Genomic DNA, 14,450 nt, shown 5'->3' with positions numbered 1-14,450 from the left:
TGCAGCAGCCGGTGACCTGCATTGTAGCATCTTCAAAGTCTTTAATGATTAAACAACCTTACTTTAAGCTGAGAGAAAAATTGGCGAGGTGAATGAGAAAGAAGCTCACACAGACCACGATTTTGAGTTTAGATCCAGCTGAATTAAATCAAAAGCAGCAAGCCATTGTCAGCAGTGATTTTCAAAATTAGAGGGTTACGATTTTCCTTATTATTAAGGAGATAAACAGATCTGGAAAACGTTGCCGGACTACTGTGTGGAGATCTGGTCACCACACTATAGGAAGGATATGATGGTACTGGAGAAGGTGCAGAGGGGATTCACCAGGAAGTTGCAAGTTGCCTGGGATGTAACATTTAACTCACGAGGAGTGATTAGATAAGACCGCGTTTGTTTTGAGTAGAGGAGGCTGAGGGGAGACCTGGTGGAGGTATACAAAATTATGAAGGGCATAGATAGGGTATACTGTAGGAAATTTTCTCCCCTAACAGAGGTGTCAAAGACCAGAGGACGTAGGCTTAGGGTAAGGGGTAAGAGCCTCAGATGGGATCCAAGGAAGAATTTTTTCACCCAGAGGATAGTTGGAATCTGGAAGATGGCACTTGAGTGAATGGTGGAGGAAAAAACTCTTGCAATATTTGAGAAGTAGCTAGATGATCACTTGAATTGCCAAGGCATGGAAGGCTACAGATCAAGTAGTGGTAAATAAGTCATAGCGTAATACAACATGAAAAGGGCCCAACTGATCTGTGCTGACCAAGATGATCTTCTGTCCCATTTGCCTGTTTTTGGCCCATATCCCTCTAAACCTCTCCTATCCATGTACCTGTCCAAGTGTCCTTTAAATGTTGTTATTGTACCTGCCTCTACCATGTCCTCTGGCAGTTCATTCCATATACACACAACCCTCTGGGTGAAGAAGTTGCCCCTTGGGTCCCTTTGAAATCTTTCCTCTCTCACCTTAAACTGTTGCCCTCTAGTTTTTGATTCCCTTTCCCTGAAGATTGGTGAAGATGGGTAATTGATAGCATAGATATGGTGGGCCAAAGAACTGTAATAATTTAAAGCTTTACAGGTTTTTGTTGAAAAATGTTTCTAGTATTGATCATCAAAAATCAATAAGGCTTCAAGTCGCTCCCCTTCCTTCTGACACAGCTCAGCAAGTGGCTATTTGCCATTTGAAATTCCATGAGGGAATTAATTAGTTGTAGGTATCAGCCACACTTAATGTGACCCCCTGCCAATCTGTGTCCACGTGTGCATGTGTTTCAGCAGAATCACCTCCTGCAAACTGAATTTCTTTTCTTATCCCTATCCTCTTTCTGGCTCAGGGTAAGGTCAATCCATTTGCTCCACCCTTGACCCCAATTGGACGTCCTCAGCACACATACTGGTAAGTGAACTGAAGACCAATAATGGAGAGAAGATTTACGATCCGCATTAAACGCCAGTGCTTCAACTTAGCTGGAATCCTTGGAGACTCTGCACAAAGAAGAAATTGTACAATTATAGCCTCTTATCAAATCACTAGCAATGCTCCTTGAAGTACTCTGAGAATGACAAATTACTTTGAGTTGAGGGTTATTATATTAGTAAACAGAGGAGCCAGAAACTTGTCTTAGGAGACTTGAAATCAGCTTTATTCCACCTTGCAAGAAGTGTATTAATTTTGTACCACCCATCCAAAAGCAAGGTACAACTAGTTTGCTGCCTCCTGTGTGTCTCTGTACACAACCATGTTTTGTATCTTCAACTGAAGTTACTCTAAAACTTGTTGGAAGTAATTTTAATCTAGCAAATAGAATGGGAAAGCTGAGGCTTCCCACTCCCACACTGACGCGTCTGTCCACGGCCTCCTCTACTGCTACGTCGAGGCCGGACACAGTTTGAAGGAACAACACCTCATATTCCACCTTGGGAGTCTCCAACCTGAGTCTCCGCTCTGTTTTCCTTCCCCACCCCCTTTGTTTTTCCTCACTCCTGTGGCCCCTTCACCCCTTCTTTTTCCCCTCCTCACGACCTGCCCACCCCCTTCCCTTTATTCCATGGTCTACTGTCCTATCAGATTCCTTCTTCTTCAGTCCTTTGCCTCTTCCACCTATCACCTCCCAGCTTTCTACATCATTCCCTTTTACCCCCCTCCCCCACCTACCTACCTTCCCCCCTCACCTGGACTCACCTATCACCTGCCAGCTCATGCACCTCCCTCTCCCCCTCCCCTTATATTCTGGCTTCTGCCCTCTTCCTTTCCAATCCTGATGAAGGGTCTCGACCTGAAACGTCGACTGTTTATTTCCCTCCGTGGATGCTGCCTGACCTGCTGAGTTCCTCCAGTATCTTGTGTATGTTGCTCTAGAATGGAAAACTGGCAAGATTGAATCTGATGATATCAGCTGCCTGTTTAACACTCTTACCCAATGTTATTCTTCACTGTAATCAGTAAAATAGTTGCCCATCATTTTCACAAGGCTTTTAACATTAATCGCTTGAGGCTTGATTGAATCTCTCTCTCTCTCTCTCTCTCTCTCTCTCTCTCTCTCTCTCTCTCTCGCTCTGTCTCTCGCTCTCTCTCTCTCGCTCTGTCTCTCTCTCTCTCGCTCTCTCTCTCTTGCTCTCTCTCTCGCTCTGTCTCTCGCTCTCTCTCTCGCTCTCTCTCTCTCTCTCTCGCTCTGTCTCTCTTTCTCTCTCTCTTGCTCTCTCTCTCTTTCGCTCTGTCTCTCGCTCTGTCTCGCTCTCTCTCTCTCGCTCTGTCTCTCTCTCGCTCTCTCTCTCGCTCTGTCTCTCTCTCGCTCTGCTCTCGCTCTCTCTCGCTCTCTCTCTCTCTCTCTCTCTCTCTCTCTCTCTCTCTCTCTCTCTCTCTCTCTCTCTCTCTCTCGCCCACCCCCCCCCCCCCCAACACTGCACTTGCAACAATCCTGCACTCTCTTCGTAATACTTGGAGTGCTGTGTACAGTTTTGGTCTCCATATCTAAGGAGGGATATACTTACCATCAAGGCTGACAGCTGAGAATATTAACTAGGTTAATTCCTAGTTCTTGTCAAATACTCACATTCTGGAATGGGATTTTAAAAGGCACCTTCCACTGGTACCATAACATCGTAGAATTCGACCCATCAATGTGCTAGCTTTCTAGCCCATTCAAAGAGCAGTCCCACTCTCTTGCTGCCTTCCCCCAAAACCCTGCTTTTTATCCTCCACACACTTATTTCATTCTCTTTTTGAAACTTGTCGATGAACCTGTTGGCGCACCGTGTAATGCAGTGTTCCAAATCCTTGCCACTCGTATTAACTTTCTTTTTCTCACGTGTCATTGGTTCTTTTGCCAATCTGTACCTTTTGGCTATTGACCAATAAAAGCTATTAAAAGTTTTTCTGTATTTGCTTCATCTAAGCTCTTCATAACTTTAACATTTCTTACATTGAGATAAACAGCTCCAGCAAAACCAATAACTACCTTCAGCAAATTCTTAAAAGTTCCATTTCAAATCTTAATGGCTTCACAAAGTACCCTTGGCCAATTTTCAGAAAACCTTGTGTTACGATGGTTTTAAAGTCTCGGGCTTGTAGCACTGATGAAGCACTGAGCTGTGTCACAACTGATGTCAAGGAGAGGTTTCCAGTTATAACAAGAACTTGCTGCACTTCCTTGTGACAGATTTGGCCAAACCCTTCCTCTGCTTGAAGAAGAACATTCACTCCTCCATGCTCTCCACCATGACCTTAATTCTTCATCTCAAGGGCCATTGTCATAAATTCCATCTATCCCCTCTCCAAAATCTTCTCAAAAGTATACCTCCCAGAATTGGAACCAATCTAGCTAAGGCAGAGCTAGTGTTTGTAGGCATTCAGTGCACCTTGGCTTGTTACCTATGCCTCTATTTTAAAAGCCCAGCATCTTTATTCTGCTTTATTAGCCTATCCTATCACCTTCAAAGTTTCGTGAATAAACAGCCCCAGGTCTCTGTTTTTCACCCCTTCTAAACTTGTACCATTTAGCTGAGTTCATCCCTCGTCATTCTTCCCACTGTCATGTACCACTTCACATCTTCTTGGATTAAATTTCCCTTGCCACATGTCTAGTCATTCTATCCACTGGGCTAAGCTCTGAATGTTATTTATGGCAGCAAGAAAACATAGAAGCCTAGAGGTTGGATTTTGCCCATTTTTAGTGTTCTACATGGGTACTGTGGTTAGCCCTAATGCCTAGTTGGGTGACCGGATGAATATCTGGGTGAGCACAGCTTCAACAACACTCAAGATGCTCGACGCCATACAGGACATAGCTTGACAGGCACCCCATCCGCCACCATTCACTCACTCCACCACCGACGCACAGGAGCAGCAGTTTCTACCATCTACAGGATGCACTGCAGCAACTCACCAAGACTCCTCAGACAGCACCTTCCAAACCCACCACCTCTACCAGCTAGAAGGACAAGGGCAGCAAAATCACGGGGAAAACCACCCCCTGGAAGTTGCCTCCAAGCTACACACCATCCTGACTTGGAAATATATTGCCGTTCCTTCACTGTTGCTGGGTCAAAATCCTGGAACTCCCTCCCTAACAGCACTGGGGGTACACCCACACCTCAAGGACTGCAGTGGTTCAAGAAGGCAGTTCACCACCACCTTCTCAAGGGCAACTGGGGATGGGCAACTAAATGCTGGCTCAGCCTGTGAAGTCCATATCCCTTGAATGAATGAAACAAATTTTTTTTTAATACTGCAAAATGATGCTAGGTAGTGTTTAGGGTTGTGCAGGTTGGTTCAAGAATGGAATGGTTGAAGGGAAGTAGCTGTTCTTCAACCTGGTGGTGTGGGACTTAAGGATTCTGTACCTCCTGCCCGATGGTAGCTGCGAGAAGATGGCGTGGCCCGGATGGTGGGGATCTTTGATGATGGATGTTGCCTTCTTGAGGCAGCAACTCCTGTAGATACTACCGATGGTGGGGGGGGATGTTCCCGTGATGGGCTGAATCCACTACTCCCTGCAGTAAGGAGTGTGATGGGATACTCTCCATTTGCCTGGATGAGTGTATAGCCAATAACTCTCAACAACCTGCACACCATCCAGAACAAAGCCACCCACTTGATTGACAGCCCATCCATTCATTCACTCCACCACGTGACTGCAGTGCATCACTTACAAGATGCACGGCAGTTTCCCACTGAGACACAGACCACCCCTCCCAAACATGTGGCCTCTACCACCACGGATGACGTGGGAATTCAGCTTCCTTCATTGTCACTGGGTCTAACTCCTGGAGCTCCCTGCCTTACCAGAAGAGCTACAGTAGGTGAAAGAAGGCGTCCCACCACTACCTTTCAAGGTTGGTTAAGGATGAGCAACAAATGGTGGCTTTGCTGGTGATGCCTAGAATCACGTAAAATGAATAAATAGAAAAGAAACTTCCACAGTGTTTAAGATGGGCCGAGAAAGCCCGTTTTCTATGCTGCATCAATCTACGAGTTGCAGGTTAATTTACGTTTAGTGTCACTCTTTGTAATTTTAGGACAAATCCTGTCTTCATTGGAAAGGCTCAAACTAAGTAAGCAGACTCTGGTCTACTTCACTTCAGACCAAGGTGCCCACGTTGAAGAGATTTCTGACAGTGGAGAGATGCACGGAGGATGGAACGGCATCTACAGGGGTAAGTGGAGATCACCCTGATGGCGCAAATGATAAACTCAAATTCATTTTTACCCATGATAGTTCGATGCTTACCAGAGTACACATTGTCAAAGGATATTCACGCTGGGTTATCACTTGCTGTTTTTATTTCAGATTTGCAACATCTGCAGTTTTTTCTTGCTTTTTGATTCCTGTCCATTACAAGATGAATTTGCCCTTCACTCTTCCCTTCTGCATTTAATAATGGTATCTTTGCCCAGGTCCACAGCTCCCTGAAAGTGGCTGAACAAGTTGATAAGGTGGTAAGGCAGGCGTATGGCATGCTTGCCTTTATAAGTCGAGGTACTGAGCTCAAGAGTCAGGAAGTTATGCTGCAGCTTTATAAAACTCAGGTTAGGCCATGTCTGGAGTATTGCATTCAGTTCTGTCTGCCCCATTACAGGAAGGATATGGAGGCTTTGGAGAGGGTGCAGAAGAGGTTCACCAGGATGCTGCCTGGATTAGAGGGCACATGCTCTGAGGAGAGGTTGGACAAACTTGGGTTGTTTTCTCTGGAGCAGCGGAGGCTGAGGGGAGACCTGATAGAAGCTTATAAGATTATGAGGGGCATAGGTAGAGCAGACAGCCAGTATCTTTTTCCCAGGGTCGATATGTCTAATACAAGAGGCTATACATTTGAGGTGAGAGGGGGTAAGTTCAAAGGAGATGTGCGGGGCGATGATTTTTACACAGAGAGCGGTGGGTGTCTGGAATGCACTGCCAGAGGTGGTGGTGGAGGCAGATATGATAGAGGCTCTTAGACAGGCACATGAATATGCAGAGAGTGGCGGGATATGGATGTGTAGGCAGATGGGATTAGTTTAGTAGGCTTTTAATTACTAGTTTAATTAGTTCGGCACAACATTGTGGGCCGAAGGACCTGTTCCTGTGCCGTACTTTTCTATATTCTATGTATTCTGAAGGCACGTACTTTTGGAAGAAGGAAGTTGAGCATCATGGAATTAGAAATTATAATTCAAGTATTTTGGAAAAGATATCTATCTGCAGGTTTTTATTCATACCATAAGCTACCTTTCTTTTTGTTATCCAACCGTCAATATTAGCTAAGGCCATAGCTGGAGTCTTTGGGATGTGAGGAAGAGGCAGGGCAAACCCACACATTCATGGGGAGGACATGCAAACTCCACACGGACAGCACCCAAGCTCAGGATCGAGTCCAGGTCCCTGAAGCTGCGAGGCAGTGGCACTACCTGCGGCAGCACCACGTCACCCTTTTGTCACCCTCCTCCATGTTCCATTTTTCCATTTTACCAACTTTTATAGATGCACCATAGAAAGCATCCTCTCCGGATGCATCACGGCTTGGTGTGGCAACTGCTCTGCCCATGACCGCAAGAAACTGCAGAGAGTTGTGGACACAGCCCAGCGCATCACGGACACCAGCCTCCCCTCCATGGACTCTGTCTTTACCTCTCACTGCCTTGGTGAAGCAGCCAGCATAATCAAAGACCCCACCCACCCAGACATTCTCTCATCTCCCCTCTCCCATCAGGCAGAAGATACAAAAGCATGAAAGCACGTACCACCAGGCTCAAGGACAGCTGTTAGAAGACTATTGAACAGTTCCCTAGTATGGTGAGATGGACTCTTGACCTCACAATCTGACTTGTTATGACCTTGCACCCCTGACACTTTATTCTGCGTTCTGTTATTGTTTTACCTCGTGCTACCTCAATGCATTAGCCTCCCCTCTTGGACTCTGTCTTTACCTCTCGTTGTCTTGTTGAAGCAGCCAGCATAATCAAAGACCCCACCTACCCGGATCATCCTCTCTTCTCTCCTCTTCCACCAGGTAGAAGATACAGGAGCCTGAGGGCACGTACCAGCAGACTTAAGGACAGCTTCTACCCCACTGTGATAAAACTATTGAACGGTTGCCTTATACGATGAGGTGGACTCTGACCTCACGAACTACCTTGTTGTGACCTTGCACCTTATTGCACTGCACTTTCTCTGTAGCTGTGACACTTTACTCTGTACTGTTGTTGTTTTTACCTGTACTACATCAATGCACTCTGTACTAACTCAATGTAACTGCACTGTGTAATGAATTGACCTGTACAATCGGTATGCAAGACAAGTTTTTCACTGTACCTCAGTACATGTGACAATAATAAACCAATTGTCACAAACCAGCAACAAAAGAAACACACTGAGCATGATTCAGTGTTAAAAACTATTTTATTAATCACTACTTATGATAATACGTAAAATAAAAGTTAAAAAAAAATGTTAGTATGTTAGAATTCAAAAATGTTAAACCTCGAACGTTAACCCCAAAACTAAACTCTTCGTGTGTGTGTGTGTGTGACAAAGTCCAAAACTCCCAGTTCCGGAATGGTTCTTAAAGTTCAGTTCCGCAAGCCATAAGGTGAAACATGAGCAAGGGCTTCTTCAACAACCACCGTTGTCTGAAGATAAGATGTAGATGTAGAAAAACATAGAGAGAGTACATACGAAATCCAAATGTTCCACGATGGAACCCAAACGACACTCCAGTGTTTACTCGGTAGTGACTTCCTCACCCCGAAAAGCATCCGAACCGTGGTCGTCCACACACAAATACCTGTTTCCTTCTACAGGTCAGCAACAAAGTGAACTCCACCGGATTACTTCCAACTTCCATACATGGATTTCAGTGGCAAACACAGTTATTGTTTCTCATCCATCGATAGAGAAAACAAGCAGGCTGGTGTCTCTCTCCCTTCTCTCTCTCTCTCCTTCTTCTTCTGCCTTCTTCAACAACGTCATTACGTCCTTTATCTTCTATTGACGTAAGCACGCCCCACACACACACACACACAGACTCTCTATCTTAAAGGGACTTTTACTGAGTCCGTAACACAATTCCAAATCCATTTCTTGATTAGCCTTTAAAAGTCCAGTCCCATCACACCTGCAGCATACAATCAATGCAGGCTTACAGATGAAACGATAAGAATCTGTCAAAATTCCACTGACGGGCTTGTTGAAAGTGTCTAGCTTCATGCTCAGTCACACACCTTCCTGCTTCCAACATTTTTCAGATTTAATACCAGTACTTTAACTTCAGATGAACAGCATCTACAACGAACAAACAAGAAGTTGGAGGAACTCAATGGGTCAGACAGCATCTGTGGGGGGAAACAGTCAACATTTTGGGTCGAGAGCTTCCTGACATGTCAACTATCCATTTCCCTCCACAGATGCTGCCTGACCCACTGAGTTCCTCCAGCACTTTTTGTGTTGCTCAAGACTCCAAATTAAACTGGTTACAAAAGTGATAACCTTCCTAATTAGTGTATCCTCTATTCGTTTAAATGGATTGTGCTAAACACTTCCTGTGCCTTTAACAGCTATTCATTCTAAAGGGACAACATTGGAGATGCTCATGTTTTATTCAAATCTCTTTACCCTGGAGTTTCATTTAAGTAATTAATGACTACCCAACAAAACCAAGACGCAGAACTTTTATTTTTAAATCGAATGTACTGGAGGAGAGCAAATCCTTCTTGAACCCTCTTGGTAATGAAATGCTGGAACTTGCCTCCCAGAATCTCTGTTAACATCACAGCCCCCTCTAATCTTGAGTGAATAGCTGGATTGGGAAAGGTTTGTGACCTAGTTTTGTGCCAGAGGATCCGGTTTCGAAAGTTTAGGGTGGCACAGTGGCACATTGCTCCAGGGATCCGGAATCGATCCCGACCTGCGCTTGTGACTAGGGGGACTTTGCACATTCTGCCTATGAACTCATGGGTTTTCCCCCAGTTGCTCCAGTTTCTTCCTGCATCCCAAAGATGTGCTGGTGGTTAGTTGTATACTATGAATTATCCCTGGTGTGGGCTGGAGGCTGGAGAATAAGGGTGGAGCTGATAGGCATGTGAGAGAATATTGGTTACAGGGAAATAAGTAGAGGGAATGAGACTAAAGATTGGTATTGGTATTGGTTTATTATTGTCACTTTTACCGAGATACAGTGAAAAACTTGTCTTACAAACCGATCACACAGGTCAATTCATTACACAGTGCAGTTACATTGAATTAGTACAGAGTGCGTTGATATAGTACAGGTAAAAACAATAACAGTACAGAGTAAAGTGTCACGGAGAAAGTGCAGTGCAATAAGGCGCAAGGTCACAACAAGATAGATCGTGAGGCCATAGTCCACCTCACTGTATAAGGGAACCATTCAATAGTTTTATCACAGTGGGGTAGAAGCTGTCCTTAAGTCTGGTGGTATGTGCTCTCAAGGTCCTGTATCTTCTCCCCGATGGAAGGGAAGAGAAGAGAGAATGTCCCGGGTGGGTGGGGTCTTTGATTATGCTGGCTGCTTCACCAAGACAGCGAGAGGTAAAGACAGAGTCCAAGGAGGGGAGGCTGGTGTCCATGATGCGCTGGGCTGTGTCCACAACTCTCTGCAGTTTCTTGTGGTCCTGGGCAGAGCAGTTGCCATACCAAACAGTGATGCATCCAGATAGGATGCTTTCTATGGTGCATTGGTAAAAGTTGGTGAGAGTCAAAGGGGACAAACTGAATTTCTTTAGCCTCCTGAGGAAGTAGAGGCGCTGATGAGCTTTCTTCGCCGTGGCATCTACGTGATTTGACCAGGACAGGCTGTTGCCGATGTTCATTCCCAGGAACTTGAAGCTCTCAACCCTCTCAACCTCAGCACCATTGATGTAGACAGGTGCATGTACACCGCCCCCTTTCCTGAAGTCAATGACCAGCTCTTTTGTTTTGTTGACATTGAGGGAAAGGTTGTTGTCATGACACCATTTCACTAAGCTCTCTATCTCCCTCCTGTACTCTTGACTCATCACTGTTTGAGATACGGCCGGTATGCACTGGAAGCAGGCATGGGCTTGACAGGCTGAATGGCCTCCTTCTAGGTTAAAAGGAAATATTGGAAATTTCCCATCCAAGAACTTAATTGGGAATTTCAAAGGGGATCTAATCAGTCTTTGAATGGTGTTTCCCATCCACTTCCTACAGCAGTGTAAAATCTCGTATACTTGTTCTGTTTCTTTCTTTTGCTCAACTCCAGTCGTTCCATCAAACTAGCTCTCCTTGCTCTCTGCTGCCTGATTGCATTGAAATTTAAAGGGTGCATAATCTGGGATCCTTGTAACTCCTTGCCTGCCTCATTCTGCCTCCTCTCATTACAGTCATACAGCAGGGAAACAGGCCCTTCGGCCCAACTCGTCCATGCCGACTGTGTTGCCCAGCGAGCTAGTCCCATCTGCCCACGTTTGGTCCATAGCCCTCTAAACCTCTCCTATCCATGTACTTACCCAGATGGCTTTTAAACGTTGCTAATGTGCCCGCCTCAACCACTATTTCTGGCAACTCATTCCAAATACTCACCACCCTTTGTGTGAAGAAGCCGCCCCTGATGTCCCTTTTAAATCTCTCGCCTCTGATCTTAAACAGATAACCTCTTGTTTTTAGAGCCTCCTCCCTGGGAAAAAGACTATGTGCTTTCACCCTGTCTATGCCCCTCATAATCTTATACACCTCTATTAGGTCACCCCTCAATCTCCTATGTTCCTGGGAATAAAGTCCTAGTCTACACAACCTCTCCTTGTAACTCAGGCCCCCAAGTCCAGGCAACATCCTGGTAAATCTTTTCTGCACTCTTTCTAATTTAAACACATCTTTCCTATAACAGGGCAACCAGAACTGTACACGATACTCCCAAGTGCAGCCCCACCAATGTCTTATATAACTGCAACATAACTTCCCAAGTCCTGTACTCAATCCTGCCCAAAAAAATAATTCTGCTTCACCTTTCTTTTTCTTAATCTTCACAGTAACTGAAAACTAATGTTCTTCATGCTTTCACTGTGGATTTGTGATTCTCTTCCTTGTCAAGTCAACCCAACTGCTAGTGGAAGTAGATTCTCCAGATTAACTATAGTTCCCTTGACACCCCTCATATTATTGAATCTCCCTCTAACCTTTGCTCTTAGAATGATCCCAGTTTCCCAAGTCAGAGGAGATTGCTTATCCAATACATTGACCATTGTCTGGTAGGCACACACAGCAACACCTGCTGGGCACACCATGCAGTGGATGTGGCCAGTATTATCTCCACTGATAATCTTTCTTTACTTGTTTTAAGATTTAAGAGACTCTTAGATAGGCACGAGTGTAAAGAAAAGAGGGTTATGGGCTGTGTAGGAAGGAAGTAGGTTTATATAGGTCGGCACAACATCGTGGGCCGAAGGGCCTGTATTGTGCTGTACTGTTCTATGTTCTATGATTTTACCCCTCATAATAGCTTCTTGATTTGTTCTCATTCCAATTTTTTTTTAGGAGGGAAGTCCACCAACTGGGAAGGTGGGATCCGGGTTCCAGGTCTCCTCCGATGGCCTGGAGTCCTGACAGCGGGCAAGAGAGTCCATGGACCAACCAGCAACATGGACCTCTTCCCAACAATCGTCAACCTGGCCCAAGCCAAGATGCCAAGTAATCGGTAAGCAGAGGGGCTTGCAGAGGGAGGTTCAGGGTAGCCAGCGTTGTGTTCTATCAACAAGGAGGTCAGGCTGAGGATGGCACATATTGTGGAGAATGGTTATTGTGGGCAGGGAGACAAAAATCCCCAATGTATGACAAAACAATCTGGGAGCAGCACAGACTTGTTGGGCCAAACTGTCTCCTGTAACCATGGGTGTTGTATGAACTAGCATTGAATAGAAGACAAAAAAAATATATTTCTTGAAAACTGGCCATTTATTTGTAAACACTGTAGTTCCTCAAAGGGTGTATTGTTACATTCAGGGGTACATGCTAAAGACAACAATCTAGGCCATTTGTACAGGATACATAAAAGTTAATAGTTTGTTTTCAAAAAGCCTGCTAGTCACACCTTCCACTCGGAGGGCGAATATTTCCAACTCTCCTCAGGCAGGAGACTGGACAAATCTCCTCCCTGTCCACCAAAACTCACTGCCTATTCCGGTCAGATTTATCTGGGAGTCCCGTAGGTTCACAAATATGTGCCTGATCGTAAAAAGTGCCCACCTGTGCCCACCAGTACTGTACCCCAATGTTATACGGTGACAACCCTGTGCCCACCAGTACTGTACCCCAGTGTTATATGGTGACAACCCTGTGCCCACCAATACTGTACCCCAATGTTACACGGTGACAACCCTGTGCCCACCAATACTGTATCCCAATGTTATACTATGACAGACCTGTCCCCACCAGTACTGTACCCCAGTGTGAAACATGACAACCCTGTGTCCACCAATAATGTACCCCAGGGTTATACAGTGACAACCCTATGCCCACAAGTACTGTACCCCTATGTTATATGGTGACAACCCTGTGCCCACCAGTGTAGTGGAAGAAAAGCAAGGGAGTACTCTCCTTATCCACACTCTGCACAAGTTACACCATTTTAAAATGATGCCACTCCCACAATCTCAATGCTACCAACTACCATTGTGTAATTAAAGAATGGAATACGGTGGGGGAGTGAAGTTAGTCGGAGTGTTCACCCACGATATTATCGAATAGTAGAGCATGGTCAATAGGCGATTATAGTCTGTTCCTATTTGTGTTTCTTATCCAAGGCGCTGCTCATCTTAATCAAAGGTCCAGTTCTCATATCCTCCAAACTTTCGCCCTTCATACATACAACCCCCAAACAGCTCTCTAATCTTCTGACGCCATACCTCCTTCAGCCCTCTTCTGCCACTGCCCGTACCCATTTACTCCCTTGTCTTTTACCGCGCATTTCATACACAGCCACTCACCTCCCCACAAGTATCTTGTTTAGTGGCTCTGCTTCTGTAGACCCTGGGCCCATCCTCTCTGTATGAGGGCTGCCAAGGTTGTGTTCCTATGAATGTTCTTTCAGAGACACTCTCCCATTGCCATAGTCATGGATGCGTAGAGTTGTACAACACAGAGACATGTCTATGCCCACCTCTTTCCCCGTCTAATCCCTTCTTCCCACTTTGCCTATTTAATTGTCTGCCTAAATGCCTCATAAACGTAATAATTAATTACACCACCCCTCTGGCAGCAAGTTCCAGATATCAGCAGCTCTCTGTGGGAAAGGAACCTACTACTCAGATCCCCTTCTGCCTCTCACCTTAAAACTATTCCTTCTTATTTTTGATATCCCCCCCATGAGCGATCTTCCCTCCCCACCCACGACCCTCCCCGACCCACAGCCAGAGTAAGATCGGCCAACTGCTTTGCTCTAGCAACTGAAATCTTGACTCTGCCTTGATCTCTACCCCAGGATCATTGACGGCCGGGATTTAATGCCTTTACTCAGAGCGGAAGTGGAGCAGTCAGAGCATGAATTTCTCTTCCATTACTGTAACAGTTACTTAAGTGCTGTTCGCTGGCATCCAAGGAACAGTAAGTCCTTTCCACTGTATTGTTTACAGGTGCGTTTGGGTTGGTTAGTGTTTTCTTTGGTTCACTTGCTCATATCCTTTGGCACCATCTGCCGATTGCCCGAGTCATTGGTGATGTTTAGCTGCCCTACCTACTTGTGCCCCAATGAGTGCATGGTTTCAATAGTTAATTAAGGTAACCTTTAGAGGGTAACCTGGCCCAACTGCTTGCAAACTTCAGTTAATTTCTTTATCAAGAGAACATAGAACACTACAGCACAGTACAGGCCCTTTGGCCCACGATGTTGTGCTGACATTTTATGCTGCTCTAAGATCTATCTAACCCTTCCCTCCCACATAGCCCTCTATTTCTCTATCATTCTTGTGGCTATCTAAGAGTCTCTTAAATGTCCCTAATGTA

At 45.3% G+C, this 14,450-nt stretch overlaps 1 protein-coding gene across 2 annotated transcripts in view; it reads left to right on the top strand.

Annotated features, from left to right (window-relative positions):
* The window catches only part of LOC127576310 (steryl-sulfatase-like), a 72,909-nt gene that overhangs the window by 45,484 nt on the left and 12,975 nt on the right, over positions 1–14,450 (top strand). For both annotated transcript variants that reach the window (XM_052026841.1, XM_052026842.1), the window contains exons 7-9: positions 5,515–5,652; positions 11,988–12,147; positions 13,930–14,051. In XM_052026841.1, coding sequence (XP_051882801.1) covers positions 5,515–5,652; positions 11,988–12,147; positions 13,930–14,051 — 420 coding nt within the window. The remainder of the gene's footprint in view (positions 1–5,514; positions 5,653–11,987; positions 12,148–13,929; positions 14,052–14,450) is intronic.

Source organism: Pristis pectinata, chromosome 11 (assembly GCF_009764475.1).
Source record: "Pristis pectinata isolate sPriPec2 chromosome 11, sPriPec2.1.pri, whole genome shotgun sequence".
NCBI lineage: Eukaryota > Metazoa > Chordata > Chondrichthyes > Rhinopristiformes > Pristidae > Pristis > Pristis pectinata.
The sequence above is the reverse complement of the archived record's forward strand: the minus strand, read 5'-3'. Positions and strand labels throughout refer to the sequence as shown.